Source organism: Chiroxiphia lanceolata, chromosome 3 (assembly GCF_009829145.1).
Source record: "Chiroxiphia lanceolata isolate bChiLan1 chromosome 3, bChiLan1.pri, whole genome shotgun sequence".
Taxonomy (NCBI): domain Eukaryota; kingdom Metazoa; phylum Chordata; class Aves; order Passeriformes; family Pipridae; genus Chiroxiphia; species Chiroxiphia lanceolata.
In genome coordinates, this window is record NC_045639.1 from 115,245,816 (window position 1) to 115,261,228 (window position 15,413).

At 45.1% G+C, this 15,413-nt stretch overlaps 1 protein-coding gene across 12 annotated transcripts in view; it reads right to left on the reverse strand.

Annotated features, from left to right (window-relative positions):
• The window catches only part of HMBOX1 (homeobox containing 1), a 107,428-nt gene that overhangs the window by 41,947 nt on the left and 50,068 nt on the right, over nt 1-15,413 (reverse strand). For all 12 annotated transcript variants that reach the window (XM_032681785.1, XM_032681782.1, XM_032681778.1 and 9 more), the window contains exons 3-4: nt 4,808-5,287; nt 2,413-2,498 (exon numbers count right to left, since the gene is read on the reverse strand). In XM_032681785.1, the coding sequence (XP_032537676.1) occupies nt 2,413-2,498; nt 4,808-5,287 (566 nt within the window). The remainder of the gene's footprint in view (nt 1-2,412; nt 2,499-4,807; nt 5,288-15,413) is intronic.

Consider the following 15,413-nt stretch of genomic DNA (forward strand, 5'->3'; position numbering starts at 1 on the left):
AATCAATCAGCTCCTGGAACCTTCCCACAGAGGATGACACAGATCAGCTGCAAAGATCTACATGGTTTCCCATTGATTTGGCCTGACAACAAGATAATAACACAGTGCCACTAGTTCACTCCTCCTTCTCTCCAGTGACATCTTCCAATATTTCTCTGATCACTGTGGGAGCTCATCCTGGATTCCCCTTGAGTTGAGTGGGATGGGTGTGAAATTTAGTCAGCCACATCTGAAGTGGATGGAGTCGTTTATTCACGGGAGGAAACGATCTGAGCTCCCAAAGGCCACATGCCAACCTCATGCCAACTGAAATCCAAGAGAGACAGCTCAGGATGGGAGGAGAAAAACCATCAGCTCTGAAGAGACTGGGCTTGACTTTCCTACAGCCTGACCCAGGGGTATCAGAGACATGTGCCCACTTAGTTAATTATAATTACATCCATTCCTTTCATAAATACATTAGTTTTGGTGTGGTGATTCTGATTCAGTGGCCCCACTGACCAAAAGAAATATTGGCTTGCTTTGGAAAGACTCCTTTCCTGCAGTTTTTCCCTCTGTGCATTACTCCTCCTGCAGGGGAAGATGGTCTGACTTGCTGGCAGACACAAAGGGTGCTGTACAGAGCTTAATTCAGAGGTGGGTTATTCCAGGACTATACTCAGGCAGGGAATGCACAAAAGCAGGAGAGTGACCCACTAACTACCAAAATTACCGAGTTCAGGTACAATTTAAGCAACTTGACTTATAGTTTAATTATTGAAATACTAGTGCTAACATTTGATAAGGCTGAAAACATCCCTTACATTTACACAAAATGTTAATCTCATGATTTTCCAAATGAAATTGAAACCAGAGAAGGACAAGGAATTTTGCCCAAGATCACAGAGAAGAGTTGGAGACATGGAAGGAATTCCAAGCTCTGTGGCTCCAGCACTTGTTCCTGCCTGCCCACCTCAACTGTCTGCAAATCCAGAGCTCCCAGACAGATGGGTTCTTATGACATTTCAAATACTGGAAATATAAGAGAACAACTTCCCTCCTGCTGATTTGGCATTTCCAGTCACCAAGGAACCTTAAAAATTATCTATTTCAAGATCTTCATCCAAGCTTGGGTTAAAAAATTACTAAGGCTTATACATGTAACATGGGATTGAGCTTTGGGATTTTATCAAGTTTTCCTCCTGAGACATTGAGGGGCTTGAGCAAGTCCAGGGAAGGGAAGAGAGCTTGGGGAAGGGGCTGGAGCAACAAGAGTGGCTGAGGGAGTTGGAGGGGCTCAGCCTGGAGAAAAGGATGCTCAGGGGGGACCTTCTCTCTCTCTGAACTCCCAGACAGGAGGGGGGAGCCAGGGGGGTGTCAGGCTCTGCTCCCAGGGAACAAGGGACAGGACGAGAAGAAACAGCTCCAAGGTGCACCAAAGCATGTTTAGGTTGGATACTGGGAACAATTCCTTCATGGAAAAGAAGCTGCCCAGGGCACTGGGGGAGTCCCCATCCCTGGAGGGATTTAAAAGCCGCGTGGATGTGGCACTTGGGGACATGTGGTGGCCTTGGCAGTGCTGGGAGTATGGTTGGACTTGATGGTCTCAGAGGGTTTTTCCAACCAAACTGATTCTGAAGATGCCACCAGCCACAGTGTTCTGGATAAGCAGTGTGAGCCTGTAAAGGAGAACTAATAACACCCCCACCCCATGGAGGAGCAGCAGAACTCTGTCACTCTTTGTGTAAAGCTCTGGGAACACACCCAGGGAAGGTGGGATATCACTGCAGTGTGTTCACTCATCCTGGATGTGAAAGAGAGAAGGCTCAGGATAGGGGGCACAAACACAATTACTCCTCCTTCTGTGTAAAATCAAAGCTGGTGTGGTCACCCCTCAAACTCAGATCTCATTTTAACTGTGATTCAAAGGCAAGTGATGGAGAAAACTTCCAACTCTCATAATCCGACTCCTGGCTGCAGTGATACCAGTTACAGCTGCATCTCCTGACTATTCATATACTTTTTAGAATATAAATGCACATTATCTCTCTCCCTCTCCATACACAGAGATGCAGATAGGCATCTATTAGCTGCACTCAACAAACAATTTAAGAATTAAGGAAAACCGTTTTCATTTTAAGATAAGAACTTCGGGCTTATTTTAATGCTGTAAAATAAAATCTCCAAACACAAGCCACAGGGAAAAAAAATGGGAAAAAAAAAAGGAAAAAGTGATTCACTGGGGAAGTTCCATGATGTGCAGGACAATGGGTCTTAAATCAAAGGCATACATTATCATGACTAAGCTGACAGATCTGCACTGCAATGCAGAAAGCCAAGTGATATTCCAACATCTGCACCGTGCTCTGAGAGGCAGTTTAGACACAGCTTCCCAAAATTCAGAAAGGACCCCCCCCCCTGCCGAGCTCTTACCTGTTACCTGTGCAACAACTGCTTGGGAGATTCTCCGGTTGGCCAGGAAGGCTTTGATTTCCTCCTTTATCACACTGCTGTCCCTCCTACCAAAACAAAACAACAACAGGACACACAAAAAGAGGGACAGGCCAAAGTGCACCGTGAAGGTGGAAAATGGCTTTATTTCCTTTATTTAGGGGATCAGGAGTAGGGAAGGCTGGCATCCAAACAGTCCAAGTGCCTCAGCAATGGACACTTCTTTTAACAAGTGTCACGTTTGATCCGAGTACAGGAGCAGGAGAATGGATGACTCATGTCCCATATAATTCATATTAGGTGCAGCACTGCCATATGGAATGTACAAAGTTTCATTACACAGGGATGAATAAATCTCTCACACCAGCATAAAAACCTCAGCCATAAAAATGAGGCACAAAAAATAAAAAATAAAGGATAGCAGGGGCTGCATGGTTAGTTACTCAAACGAATTTGCACACACCAACCTCCCCTCCAGCCTTTCAAGGAAAAGATCTGAAGGAAAAGAAATTTTGCAACCTCTGTCCCCTCACTGAACCCCCTTAATCCTCTACTTTAGTCCTGATTTTGCACTGAATGAACTGAGGTATTTGTATGATTTTTACAAGGTTTGCACAGGTAGCTCAGAAGGGGCTAAAACTGTGCTAAAAAGCAAATAAATTGGGGGTTGCACAGGGACTGTGATATACAGCAAATTTCAATTGCATTAAACACATATTTTGCCTTTCTCTTCCTCTCTCCCTTCCTGAAAAGGGCAGACAATTAAAACCAGCCTTTATTAAGCTTTATTATTTGGTCATTTCCCTTCTCCCCTCACAGCAGCATTCAAGGCAGACTCGAGCTTGCAAATCTAAATGCAAAATAAATGTCATGTTGTGGGTTCATTTTTATTTCTGTACCCAACACTCATCTTCCATATGCCTGCAAATAAACGTAATTTCAGTTTAAATAAGCACTAAAAGCATTACCTGAGACTTATTGCATAGGAACCCAAAACTCAGTGGGATGATTAAACCTCAGTCATGGGAACCTGGCTCTTTGCTGCACCCACCTTCCATCATCCAGCAGGGAATGAGGGTGATCAGCTTTTCTCACTGCTCATCTCTAATCCTCTCCCTCAAAAGCCACACCTTTACCCTGAATCTCCAAACATATTCCCATCCTGGAGCTTACAAACCCCAGTTCTCACACAGGTACTTTGTGAATGTTGTAATTTCGGGGTGGGGGGAAAAGACAGTCCAACATTATAACCAAAATTGTTTTGAGACATTTGGCCTTTCCTCTTATTTTTTTTTGTGCTCTCGAAGCCCACTGACTCCGACTTTCATCCTCAGGAGTATAATCCCCTCCTTGCATCTCTGCCTGAAAAAGAAGCTGCCAGAAGTAAAGGAAGGTCAGGCTGGGGAAAAAACCCAACAACTGGCTCTCACTGAAAACTTCTGTTCTTCTTTACTGTTTGCATTTCCCTACACCACCCTGCAGCCTCTGCAAATCCCTGCCACAAATTACAAACAGGAAACATCCATCCTCTGCAGATCCCACTGGAAAGCACTGACCAATCCAAGCAGGATTCCCTACTCTCCCTCTATATGGAAGGAATTACAAGGGGTATGAAGCAGTAGAGGAGGAGTCACGGGAGTTGACATTCAGTAAGAATTCTTCTGAATAAAAGCAGGGTGGAAAATTAGTGCAATCCCACCTTTTGGCACAGCATGGGTAAAAATATTCAATAGCAAGACTGTGGGATACCCACAGGGCCAGGAGCTGCCTGCACAAGGCTGAGAGGCAGGTGAGAGGTTCTGGGATAGTGACCCTTGGGGAACTGGCAGGGAACAGTTCTGAAGCAGCTCCTGCTCTCCTGATAATCACTGAATCCCCATGGAATGGTTTAGGCTTTGGAAGAGACCTTTAAAGGCCTGCAATAAACAGAGATATCTTCAGTTAGATCAGGTTGCTGAGAGTTCAGAGCAACCCGACCTTGAATGTTTGGAGCGATGGGGCATCCACCACCTCTCTGGGCAACCTGGGCCAGTGTTTTCCCACCCTCTATGGCTACCACAGCGCTCCTCCAACACACACATCTCCTCTGAGGCACTTCTCACTCTGCCCTTCCAAACTTCCTGGTGGCTCATCAAAAGCATTTTTAACTCCCGAACTTCCCAAGGTGCCAGAACAAGGAACACGGATTTGCTGCAAAGCCCAGAAACGGAACTGAAAAAAAATCCCGATACGCTCCCTTAACTTCTTTTCTCTCCTAAGTCTCCCTGTTAGAGCCCTTAACTTCTTTTCTCTCCTAAGTCTCCCTGTTAGAGCCCTTAACTTCTTTTCTCTCCTAAGTCTCCCTGCTAGAGATCCAAGTGACAAGACCTCCACTAACCTCATCAGCTCCTCCACCTTGTCGTCGATGTCCAGGTCCTCCTCGGAGGCCTCGAAGCTGTAGGACCTCTGGGCCAGGCTGTTGGCCAGGGGGTACCGGGTGGGCGACATCTTCCCGTTGAAGGCGGACAACCTGTCGTTACTCTCCCTCCCGTTCTGATTAGTAGTGCAAGGCTGCGGGGAGGTGTCGTAACTGTTGCTGGGCGAGGGGGACATCCCACAGTGCTGGGTCTGCGTGGAGGCTGTGGCCGTGGAGGAGGAGGCCGGCACGTTGTTGGTGCTGTTGCCGTAGGAACCGCCCCCGTAGCCAGACCTTCTCCCGAATTTGTCGCTATGCTCTTGGTCGAGGCGATCCAAGGTTTCCAGAGCGTGGAGGATCTCATGCCTGGTCATTCCCGTGCGTCTCAGGCGCTGCAGAAGGTCTATCTGCTCTATGGTAAATCTTGGCTCGTCCGTGTAGTGAGACATGGTTTCCAGCAGGCTGAAAACGAGGGAAAACAGGTCAACTGTGGCACGCGGGAAGTACTTTACGCACCTCAAAGATCAATCCTGGTCCAAGACTTTAAGACACACACACGACAGAACTGGCAGCACAAAAGTGCACCTCCAAACCACCTCAGCAGGCAATCTCCCAAAAATGCCAGGCTCACAAAGGGCTTATTTTCTTTGCAGTGCTCCAACAGCATTTCCCTCTTCTCCTGGAATTCCCTACACCTGCAGTTCGTACCCTTTTGCTTTGGACAAACTGCTGCTACAGAGACAGTGGTTGCTCAGTTATTAAGGCTGCAACTTGATTTCACACAAAATTTTGCCCCCATTTACCCACCAGGCAAAAATCCCACATTCCAAAACTGTTCGGTCAAGGCCAGCGGTTGAGTTTTTCTGCGAAAGTTTTAACCGGCTGTGACGTGAGATTTATCAGTCTCGACTCTTTCAAATCCTAACTACAAAGAGTTCAAGTTGCCCTAACTTTTGCTGCAACCTTGGGAAAAAAAAAAAAAGAAAAGAAGATAAAAACACACCTAACGGAAATTCTAGTGGCCTGTAGGACCTAAGTTGATTTGACTGAAGTCCCGTTTCTGAAGGTGGATTTCTGAAGTTGGGAACTTTTGAACCTGGAACGCTGTCACGGATCGCCTGCCCTGACAAGGAAAGTGCAGCACATCCAATTACTCCTGAGCTTTCATTTAAAGAAATAAGTCTTCAGCCTTTTCCCCTCCAAAGGCAGCCCTCTCATGTAACTCAATCATCCTGGTGGCTCATCAAAAGCATTTTTAACTCCTAAACTTCCCAAGGTGCCAGAACAATGAACATGGATTTGCTGCAAAGCCCAGACATGGAACCAAAAAGAAAAAAATCACAATATGCTCCCTCAATCTCTTTTCTTTCCTAAGTCTCCTCACAGCAGATCCAACTGGCACACAAACAACAAGATCACCTCCTTCAGAGCTCTAGATCTTGAGAAGAAGGGATGGCAGATGGAGGGCAGACAGAACTTGGCAAGGAGAACAAGCATTTTCCATCCTTCTCGTGAATCTTCTTATGAGTCAAGGGTTTATTACCATTCCTGCAGGAGAGCTGGGTGAGGAGATCACTCAAACTCCAGGAGATGTGACAGAGCTAATGTACCATCCCTATGAGCACTCAGAAAGTCAAATAAGGATTCCAAGAACCCCATGAAAACCAAGAGAGGGATGATGGCTGTGGGACCTTCCAGGGACAGGGCTGCCTATTCCTGTCCACGGATTTTGAAGATGACTCCTCATGTCCATTTTTGTACTGGCACAAAGAAGTTCCCAACAGGAGACACAGGATGATTAGAGATCTGTAATACAGGCTGAAGAACACTGAGAACTGGCTTGCTAAGTAGAGCTGGAGTTGGAGTGTAACTGTACAGACGTGGTCCTACACACCCAGGATGCACAAATCCACAAAAATGCCTTTTGCAGCCCGGTAAATAGGGAAATGAGGAGATGGTCTCATCTTTGGCCTCATCCATCGACTACTGAACCCCTTTCATTGTTTCATGGGAGAAGGAAGCAGGAGGACAAGGCAGGGGATGACTCCCATTCATGGGAGAAGGAAGCAAGAGGACAAGGCAAGGGGATGACTCCCATCCAAGGGAGAAGGAAGCAGGAGGACACGGCAAGGGGATGACTCCCATCCAAGAAAATGACTGAGAAGACAGACGGACCACATCCATATAAGTGCTTGGCTCCAACGGGAACGTGCTGTCCTTTGGACAACTGATTACTGGAACCATCCAGGCCATTTTAAATTTGAGAAGACAAGTACCCAAATTATTCAGCTCAAGAAGGGCAGGGCAGGCAGTGCAGGAATGGACCAGCAACTGACTGGAATTGTAACAATTACAATTTGGAAGGGGCATCTCAGACTCAGGCGTTCCCAGCTTGACAAGGAGCATTTGGAAGCAGACACTGTGTTCTGTGTTCTAGCTTTGGCCTCTGGGGGAGGCAGGGCTGCTCAATCTTTTCCTCCAAGCTTTGGGAGAAGTGTCACACTGACTTACTGACTCATCACAGCCCGCAAGGCCCTGTGACAGCCCATTTTCAAACAAAAAAAATTTCTTTAAACATCTGGCCTTGAGGTGGTTTTCACTGGATATGCCAACTCGCCTTTCCTTAGAGATAAACCTGGTTTGGTTATTTCTCACCTGTATTTCTAATGTCACCATTTCCTGAATCATTTATCTGCCAACATCAAGTTTCATGTGTTCAAGTACTTGGCTGAACTGGAGAATTTAATGAGCCAGAGCCTCCATCCAGAATTACCTCTACTCAAAATTCCTACTTCACAGACTCCTCAAGGTTTAATACTAAAACATGTATTATTCAGTTTAATCTGCCATTTGTCACAGATGTAGAAACCCAGAACTTTTGTCCTTCTAGCCCTATGAACCAAAAAACTCACATCTGACAGAAACAAGACCTTCCAGATGGTTCAAAAATGTCCAGCAACACAGAACTTATTTCACACAATTATGGAATTAAAGAATGGTTTGGGTTGAAGGGACCTTAAAGATCATCCAGTTCCAGCCCCTGCCATGGGCAGGGACACTTTCCACTATCCCAGGTTGCTCCAAGCCCTGTCCAGTCTGGCCTTGGACACTTCCAGGGATCCAGAGGCAGCCACAGCTTCTCTGGGAAAGCTGTGCCAGGGCCTCCCCACCCTCCTGCAGCAGTTGGTGGCCATGGCCAGTGATTCCCTTTGAAATCTGGGTGTGATTCCTAATTTGTCTGAAAAGTGCCAGGGCTCAGCTTCTGGATCTGGGTTCCCAGGCCAAATTAATCTCCTTTAGTGAATTACAATTACACATAATCATTTAGTGAATCCCAAGTATCCTTTAGTGAATTACAGCTAATGAACTGCAGTGTTCTCAGATGCATGAGCACTGGGTGACCTTCTGTCGCACGTGGCTGGATGGGGGAAAGTGCTCTGGCCTCAATTTGTCCCACTTTGATGCAGCAGGGATGTGCATGTGCAGGAATTTCAATTCACAGGCATACAAAGGCTGCTGGACAAGGCCACCCTGTGCCCTAAAAATAAGATATTCAGTGATTTCTAACTTGTGTCTCAGAATCCTGTTCAGAAAGTCATCTAAGAGCAACCAACTCACTGTCAAAGTCAGGTCCTTATCCTGTGTTTAACACAATTATTGGAAAATTTGAAAAAAAAACAACAACCCTGAACCAACATCAGTGATCTGTCTGTCTGTCCATGCAAAGCATTCTTCCAGCCCTCCAACCCCTTTAGGGAACTTCTGGGAAATTTCTCAATGCTAAAAAGATAAGAACACCAAAATCAGAGTATGTCCCTGCTGATCTCACTAATGTCATATACAGATGTCCAAACTGCCTTGCTTATATTTACATACTCAGCATATATTGCATTAGACACACTTTTTATTGCTCTACCTGATTTGAGACTCCAATTCCCATTTTCACAAGCTTTTATACCCAACCATGAGATCTAGAAATAATGCTTTTATGTATTTAAAACACCTGGAGTGGCTTTTATGCATTTAAAACAACTGCAGGAACTTGGAATTTTCCATTAAAAAACCCCAAACAAATATTGCAAAACGTGGAATTACTGAACATGTTCCAACATTGCCAACTATCTACGACTTTTTAATGAGTAACTACAGCAACACTTTTTCAGACTGTTACTCCAGCAGGGCTTCAGTTACTTTCTCTTTTTGAAATATTTTAATAAACTTACCCTGTTTAAAGATCAATTTACAAAGTAGTTAAGTAAATCAGACGTTTTAGAATCATCACAATTTCATTAATGAGTGGATATTCTCCACCACTTCATCCCCCCCACACTGCTGGAAGAGCCTCTTATCCTCCTGCGCTCCTCTGGCTGCCTATAATTCAATTTGTTTGCCCCTCTTTTTGCTTGTGAAATACAATCAACTGCAAAAGTAACAAGGATTAAAACAAAACAGAGACAAGCAGAACGACTGGGGGGTGCAGGAGAAAATAAAGATGGCAAATACTTTCCCTGAGAACACAGACCATGGACCAACAGCTTTGCTGCAGGCAGACTCTGCTGCTGGTGGAGCAGAATATCCTCTACACCAGCAGATCTCCGTGTATAATCACATGCTTTATCTGCTGATCAGACAGCAAAATTTTCACCATGGGCTGTCAAACTTCCTTGGGGAGATACCTGGAAAACAGAACCAGCCACCGGAGAATGGCCATGTGGGTTTTTTTCCTCTCTGAAATTCTGCAAGTAAGACCCCTGCAAAAGACTGATTCAGCTCGAAATTCAAGTGACTGATTTTTTAACAAATGAATCCTGCCCTTAAAATGAAGGGGTTTTTAGGTTCTGACAGAAAAAAAAAAGGCAAAAAAAAAGGTAGCTGAAAATATCAAACTTATTTACATTCCTTACATTAAGTTGGCAGTCATGCCCCAAGGAAGATGGGAAAATGGGTCCAATCCCACTCACTGCCTCTTGCTACTTCCAAAACATTAAACCTTCATGCTTATCTTTCATGGCTCATCCAGAAGGAACATGAGGTACCTGAACATCAGATTGAAGGGAGAAGTATAAGAGGCTAAATAAAAAAAGAATTTATTAGCCCTCCCAAATCCACAGATAGAAAATATCCAGCAGGTCTCAACCAGATGCAGCTTCACTCCTTCACTTCTAAAGGGACATCAAGGAGTGGAGGCTGTTTAGGGGCTCTCAACAGCTTTGCTTTTCCTTGTCATCCCACCAAGATTCATTTACCCAATTTTTTTAATGAATTTCACCCTCTTTTTTTATTAATTTCACCCTTTAGATATGGGGCTCCCCTGCTCTGACAGTCCTGATCTCGAGCGGGGGCACATGGCCAGACACAGACGTTTTCTCTTCCCTTATTTTCCTGCATCTCTCAGAGAAAAGTAAGGACAAACACATCAAGGGTTTCTCACCTGCTCTCACAGCCCCAGCCCACGCAGACACAGGAATCATTTACCCAGCACTTAACTTTCTAGATGATGGAACACAGCAGAATAATCCCATAAAAACAGCTACGAGCTAAGTCCATGTCCAATTGAACTTGCAGAAGTTCAAAGCAATTCAATTACCCGTTTGGGAATAAGGCCAGACACCAGCCTTAACACCTCTAACACTTGAGAAAATGGCTCTGGACTCTTTAATGATCACAAGAAATCACTTTTTCCACTCTTCTACTCGCTGTAGATGAGTAGGAACTACTCCAGCATCACTGAGGAGATGCTCTTCTGCAGAGGTCCTTCTCCAACTTCCATTAAAATTCACTGCTTTATCTAATAAGCAAAGCTCAAGACTTACAAAACCAGTTGTGCTTTTTGATATAAGACCTGTGTTTGATATAATCTGCATAATATGGATGTGGGCAAGAGCCAAAGCATTCAGAACAGGATCCTAAGTCTGGTAATTGGTTTAAGAATGATTCTGATAAAGTCCCATCAACTGGGGCAAAGAGGACGGGGAGAGATGCCAACTTCTACCCTTCTCTGATATATGGCACAGGGCAGGACCCCTTCTCTGTGAGGTCTGATCCAAGCAGCAGGCAAAAATGGGTATTAAGGATGGCATTGCTATTCCCAAAGCAATATAACTTGCTAATCAACCAGTCTGACATCCAACCACCTAATTCACCACAGGGAGCACCGCTCCAGAAGCTTCTGATCATAACCAGGGACTGCAAAGAAACTTCACCTCCAGCTGCCCATTCTGTTGATTTTTAAACCATGCTTTATGTTATGCAAGCTTGTTTCTCTCTCCAAACATATTTACAAGATCCAAGGACCCAAGCAAAGTTTCATTCAGTGCTCCTTCCTTTTCTACACAGGATCTCAGAATGATTTGGGTCGGAAGGGACCTTGAAGATCATCTCGTTCCAGCCCCAGGGATGCCACTTACTAGGTCAGGTTGCTCAGGGCCCCATTCAACCTGGCCTTATGTCTCACCCAGCTTTACCCATCCCAAAGGATGCAGCTGGTTCTTACAAGATGCTCAGGACAATGACCTTAATTGAGCTCCAGCTGTTGCACAAACAGAGCTGCTGACATGTATCACAAAATAAATGCTACACACACGTTCAGAGTCAAAGACTGTGACCCTTCCAGTGCAGCCCTAAGGCACTGCTGGAAGACAACTGGGACATTTAGGGTCATAACACTACCTGGCCTTCTGAAATTCAAGCTTTAGCCTTTTCTGTTCTTACTGAAGAAGTGAATCTCCTTTAATTCAGAGGGTGGTGAGACCCTGGCACAGGTTGCCCAGAGAAGCTGTGGCTGCCCCATCCCTGGAAGTCTTCAAGGTCAGGTTAGATGGGGCTTGGAGCAACCTGATCCAGTGAGTGGCATCCCTGTCATGGTAGAGGGGTAGGAATGAGATGATCTTTAAGGTCTCCTCAACCCAAACCATTCTGTGATTTTATGATTCACAGCCAACACAAATATTTCAGGAAAGCCCAAACCTTTGCACCATATTAAGCGAAGCTGCCCTTAAAACAGGACTTGATGCCATGAATTCTGGGGAGCAACAAAGGATTAAGGATCTGACTCACCACTTACACCCATCAGCTGCAACTCCAGTGTTTTCAGTGGAGTTGTACCAGCTTTCAAGAGAGGAAAAAACCTCAGGCCTGAAGTGCTCATCATGTCAATGAACACACAGACTTATCCATACGTTCCCATAATCATCTCCGGCAGTGGCATCTCTGGGCTCTGATTTTCCAAAAGGGCTCTACTCCCATTCACCCTGACATGGCAGAGGGGTTGGAATGAGATGATCTTTGAGGTCTCCTCAACCCAAACCATTCTGTGATTCACAGCCAACACAAATATTTCAGGAAAGCCCAAAGCTTTACACCTTTGCACCACATTAAGCGAAGCTGCCCTTAAAACAGGAGGTGATGCCACGAATTCTGGGGAGCAACAAAAGATTAAGGATCTGACTCATCACTTACACTCATCAGCTGCAACTCCAGTGTTTTCAGTGGAGTTGTACCAGCTTTCAAGAGAGGAAAAAACCTCAGGCCTGAAGTGCTCATCATGTCAGTGAACACACAGACTTATCCATACGTTCCCATAATCATCTCCTGCAGTGGCATCTCTGGGCTCTGATTTTCCAAAAGGACTCTACTCCCATTCACCCTGATTCACAAACAAAATGTAATCCCTGTAATGACTGCTCTCATCCCAGGGAAATGAAAGCCTCGCGCTGCAGCGAGGAGGGAAATCAGGCTCCAAGCTGATCCGTGGAGGTTCAGCGTCACAGGGTCTGTTTAGGAATGCAAAACACCGGCTGGGGAATGCAGAGCTCTGCCACTCGCTTTCCAGCAGAACAGGGACAATTAATAAGAGCAGCCTGAAACTTCTGAAAATAAATCCGGCGTAATCAAACACTCCCCGCTCCACAAATTAGGGGAGGCAGAGCTGGGAGCGGAATATCAACATATCATTCCTTCAGGAGGCTCTGAGATCCTCAGCCGGTTAAAGAGCCCCAAACCCACAGTCACCACTTCTACACAAGCTGTTCTTCCCCACCCCAGTCTCTGAAATTCTCTGCTGATAAGGTTTTTTTACTGACAGTGAGAAAACCCCAGCGGTTCTGCTGCTGATTCTGCTCGGGTGAGTAACTCGCTCTGCTCTACATCTTTGGGAAAGGGAGAGAGAACTTGAGATTGATCTTACAAGGCAAAAATACAATATAAATGCCAATTATCATCATAATCCAAGTCTTACAAAAGGGACTGACCTCTGACTAAGCACAGGGCTTGCAGCCAGACACTTCTGAATTCTACTCAAGGCACAGACTGATTCACACTGACACCTTATCTGTCTAACCCTAACCTTCCCCACTTCCAAAATCTGGGTTTCCTGCTATTGTTGCAATTCTACAGCAACAAGGCAGGAATTCAAACTCTGAGGCTGGATTCAAGGGCAGATTGAGGGATCAGAAGGACTAACAAACAGAGAGAAAAGCTGTGGTGGCGGCTGAGTGCTGAACCAGGGCCCAAAGCCCAAACCTGTGCCAAGAGCAAGGAGGAGCTCTTGGATTCGGGAGCCAAAGACTAAACTCTGGATATATCAGCTCTGTAACAGAATCAGGGCAGGACTTGTGTGCTTGAATTACAGCAAATCTCACCAACACACTGAAATACTGCCTTTAACCCACATGAAAAAACACAAAGAGTCAAGGACAATAAAACTGAAATGTGGGCCTGACCTAAACACCAGACTGGCCCCACTCCTGGAAGTGTTCCAGGCCAGGCTGGATGAGTTTTGGAGCAACCTGGTCTAGTGCAAGGTGTCCCTGCCCATGGCAGGGGATGGAATGAGATGAGCTTTAAGGTCCCTTCCCACCCAAACCATTCCAGGACTGTTTGATAAGTCACATATTTTCAGCTGTCAAGATCACAGGCGTAGTGCTGTGTTCTGCCTCCTTCACTTCACTTCAAAACTTGACCAATCCTTTTCTAAAATCCAGACAGCATCTCCAAACTCTTCTCCATTAACTCTGGAGTATCTAAATACTTAAAACACATCTTTCTGCAGAAGATCCCTGTGAGGCAGAGAAGTAAAACTACACTAATTTTTGTGACCAAGAGCTCCCAGAGAGGGGCTGGACTTCAAACAAGTCCAAATGACTTGTTCAAAGTCACACAGGAATTCTGCAAGAAGGCAGAGCCAGTGTCTGGCCAAACTCTGAGTGTTTTTTCAAAGCCATCCTACAGGGTCCATCTACAGCACCAGACACGACAAGGTGTAGGACAAGTTTCAAGCAAGGCCATCACCAGGATTTCCACCACCTCTTCCACACAGGAAGGAAAAGAGATATCCTGAAGTATTTCAGGCCCCTTCATTCTCCCTCAGGATCCATCCCCAGCAGGAACAACCAAAACACTTCCTTAAAAGAGAAATTTGTTGTTTCAGAAAACTAAAATGGAAACCCAGCAAACAGCTGAACCTCACCTACTCCTGATTTTGTGCTTAACTACAAAGCAAATAATTTTCCACTAGAAAAACAGTTTGCAAGTGTAGTTTCACTGGCACAGCCTTAATGAGGACAGAGACTCCACTTGGAGAACAACTCAGGAATAGATAACAGTGTCTCCTTGAAGAATATAAATCATAATGGCAAAACCATGGGCTTTTGGCCACAGCTGCCTCCATATTAGAGTTTTATTTTAGTTAAAAGTGTTTCAGAAAGAAACAAATGTCCTAATTAATGCTCTTAAAGCAACAATTTTTTGTGTAGTCCAGACCTGAACTAGGGAAATTTCCTCTTGCATGATATAGAGAAGACCCATCTACATCCTACACTGACAAGGCCCCACCACTGACCCACCTCCCCAACTGCCACATCCACAGGGCTTTTAAATCCCTCCAGGGAGGGGAATCCATCACTGGAAGAAATTTTGGGGAAGAAATTTTTCCATTCAACAAGATTTTTTTTTTTAAGGACTCTTTCAGAGTGGCTGTGAAATCATGAATTAACTCATCTGTTTTTTCCTAAAGTAAAACCACAGGCTCAGGCAGGGCATTGTTTCAGCTAAGGAAGCTTAAAAAGCCAACTGAATATTCCTACAGCCATCAACTATTTACAGGATACTATTTTCAAGCAAGACAAAAAGAGAAAATGAGCTGAGTCCTCTTTCTCCCAAGTTTAATTAACGTGGTTTGTGCCACATTTCAAGGGCACTGGACAGTTACAGCTCAACCTGTGATTTTATTTTCTAAGCCACTGTAACTCCAGTGCCTGCCCTTCAGCATGTGCTGGCTTGGGAGCATCCACATCCTCGTTTTTTCTCCTTCTGTTGTTTTCCCTAAATGATGACAAGGCTTCAACCCAGTCCTTTTCCATCTGCATTACTCACTCTGATTCTCTTCCCACTCTGAAGGCTTTTATTCACTCCCCAGACAGCCCTGTCATTGCTGGCAATTAAGATTCACAAGCACCAGCCTGATAATTCAGGTAAACTTCAGGTGACGACGTTGCAACTGCCTGGTTCCCTCAGAACTCATATTTTGAGGGATGCAAAACATCCTGATGGTCATAGCTCACTCCTAACACATATTAATTAATCACTACTG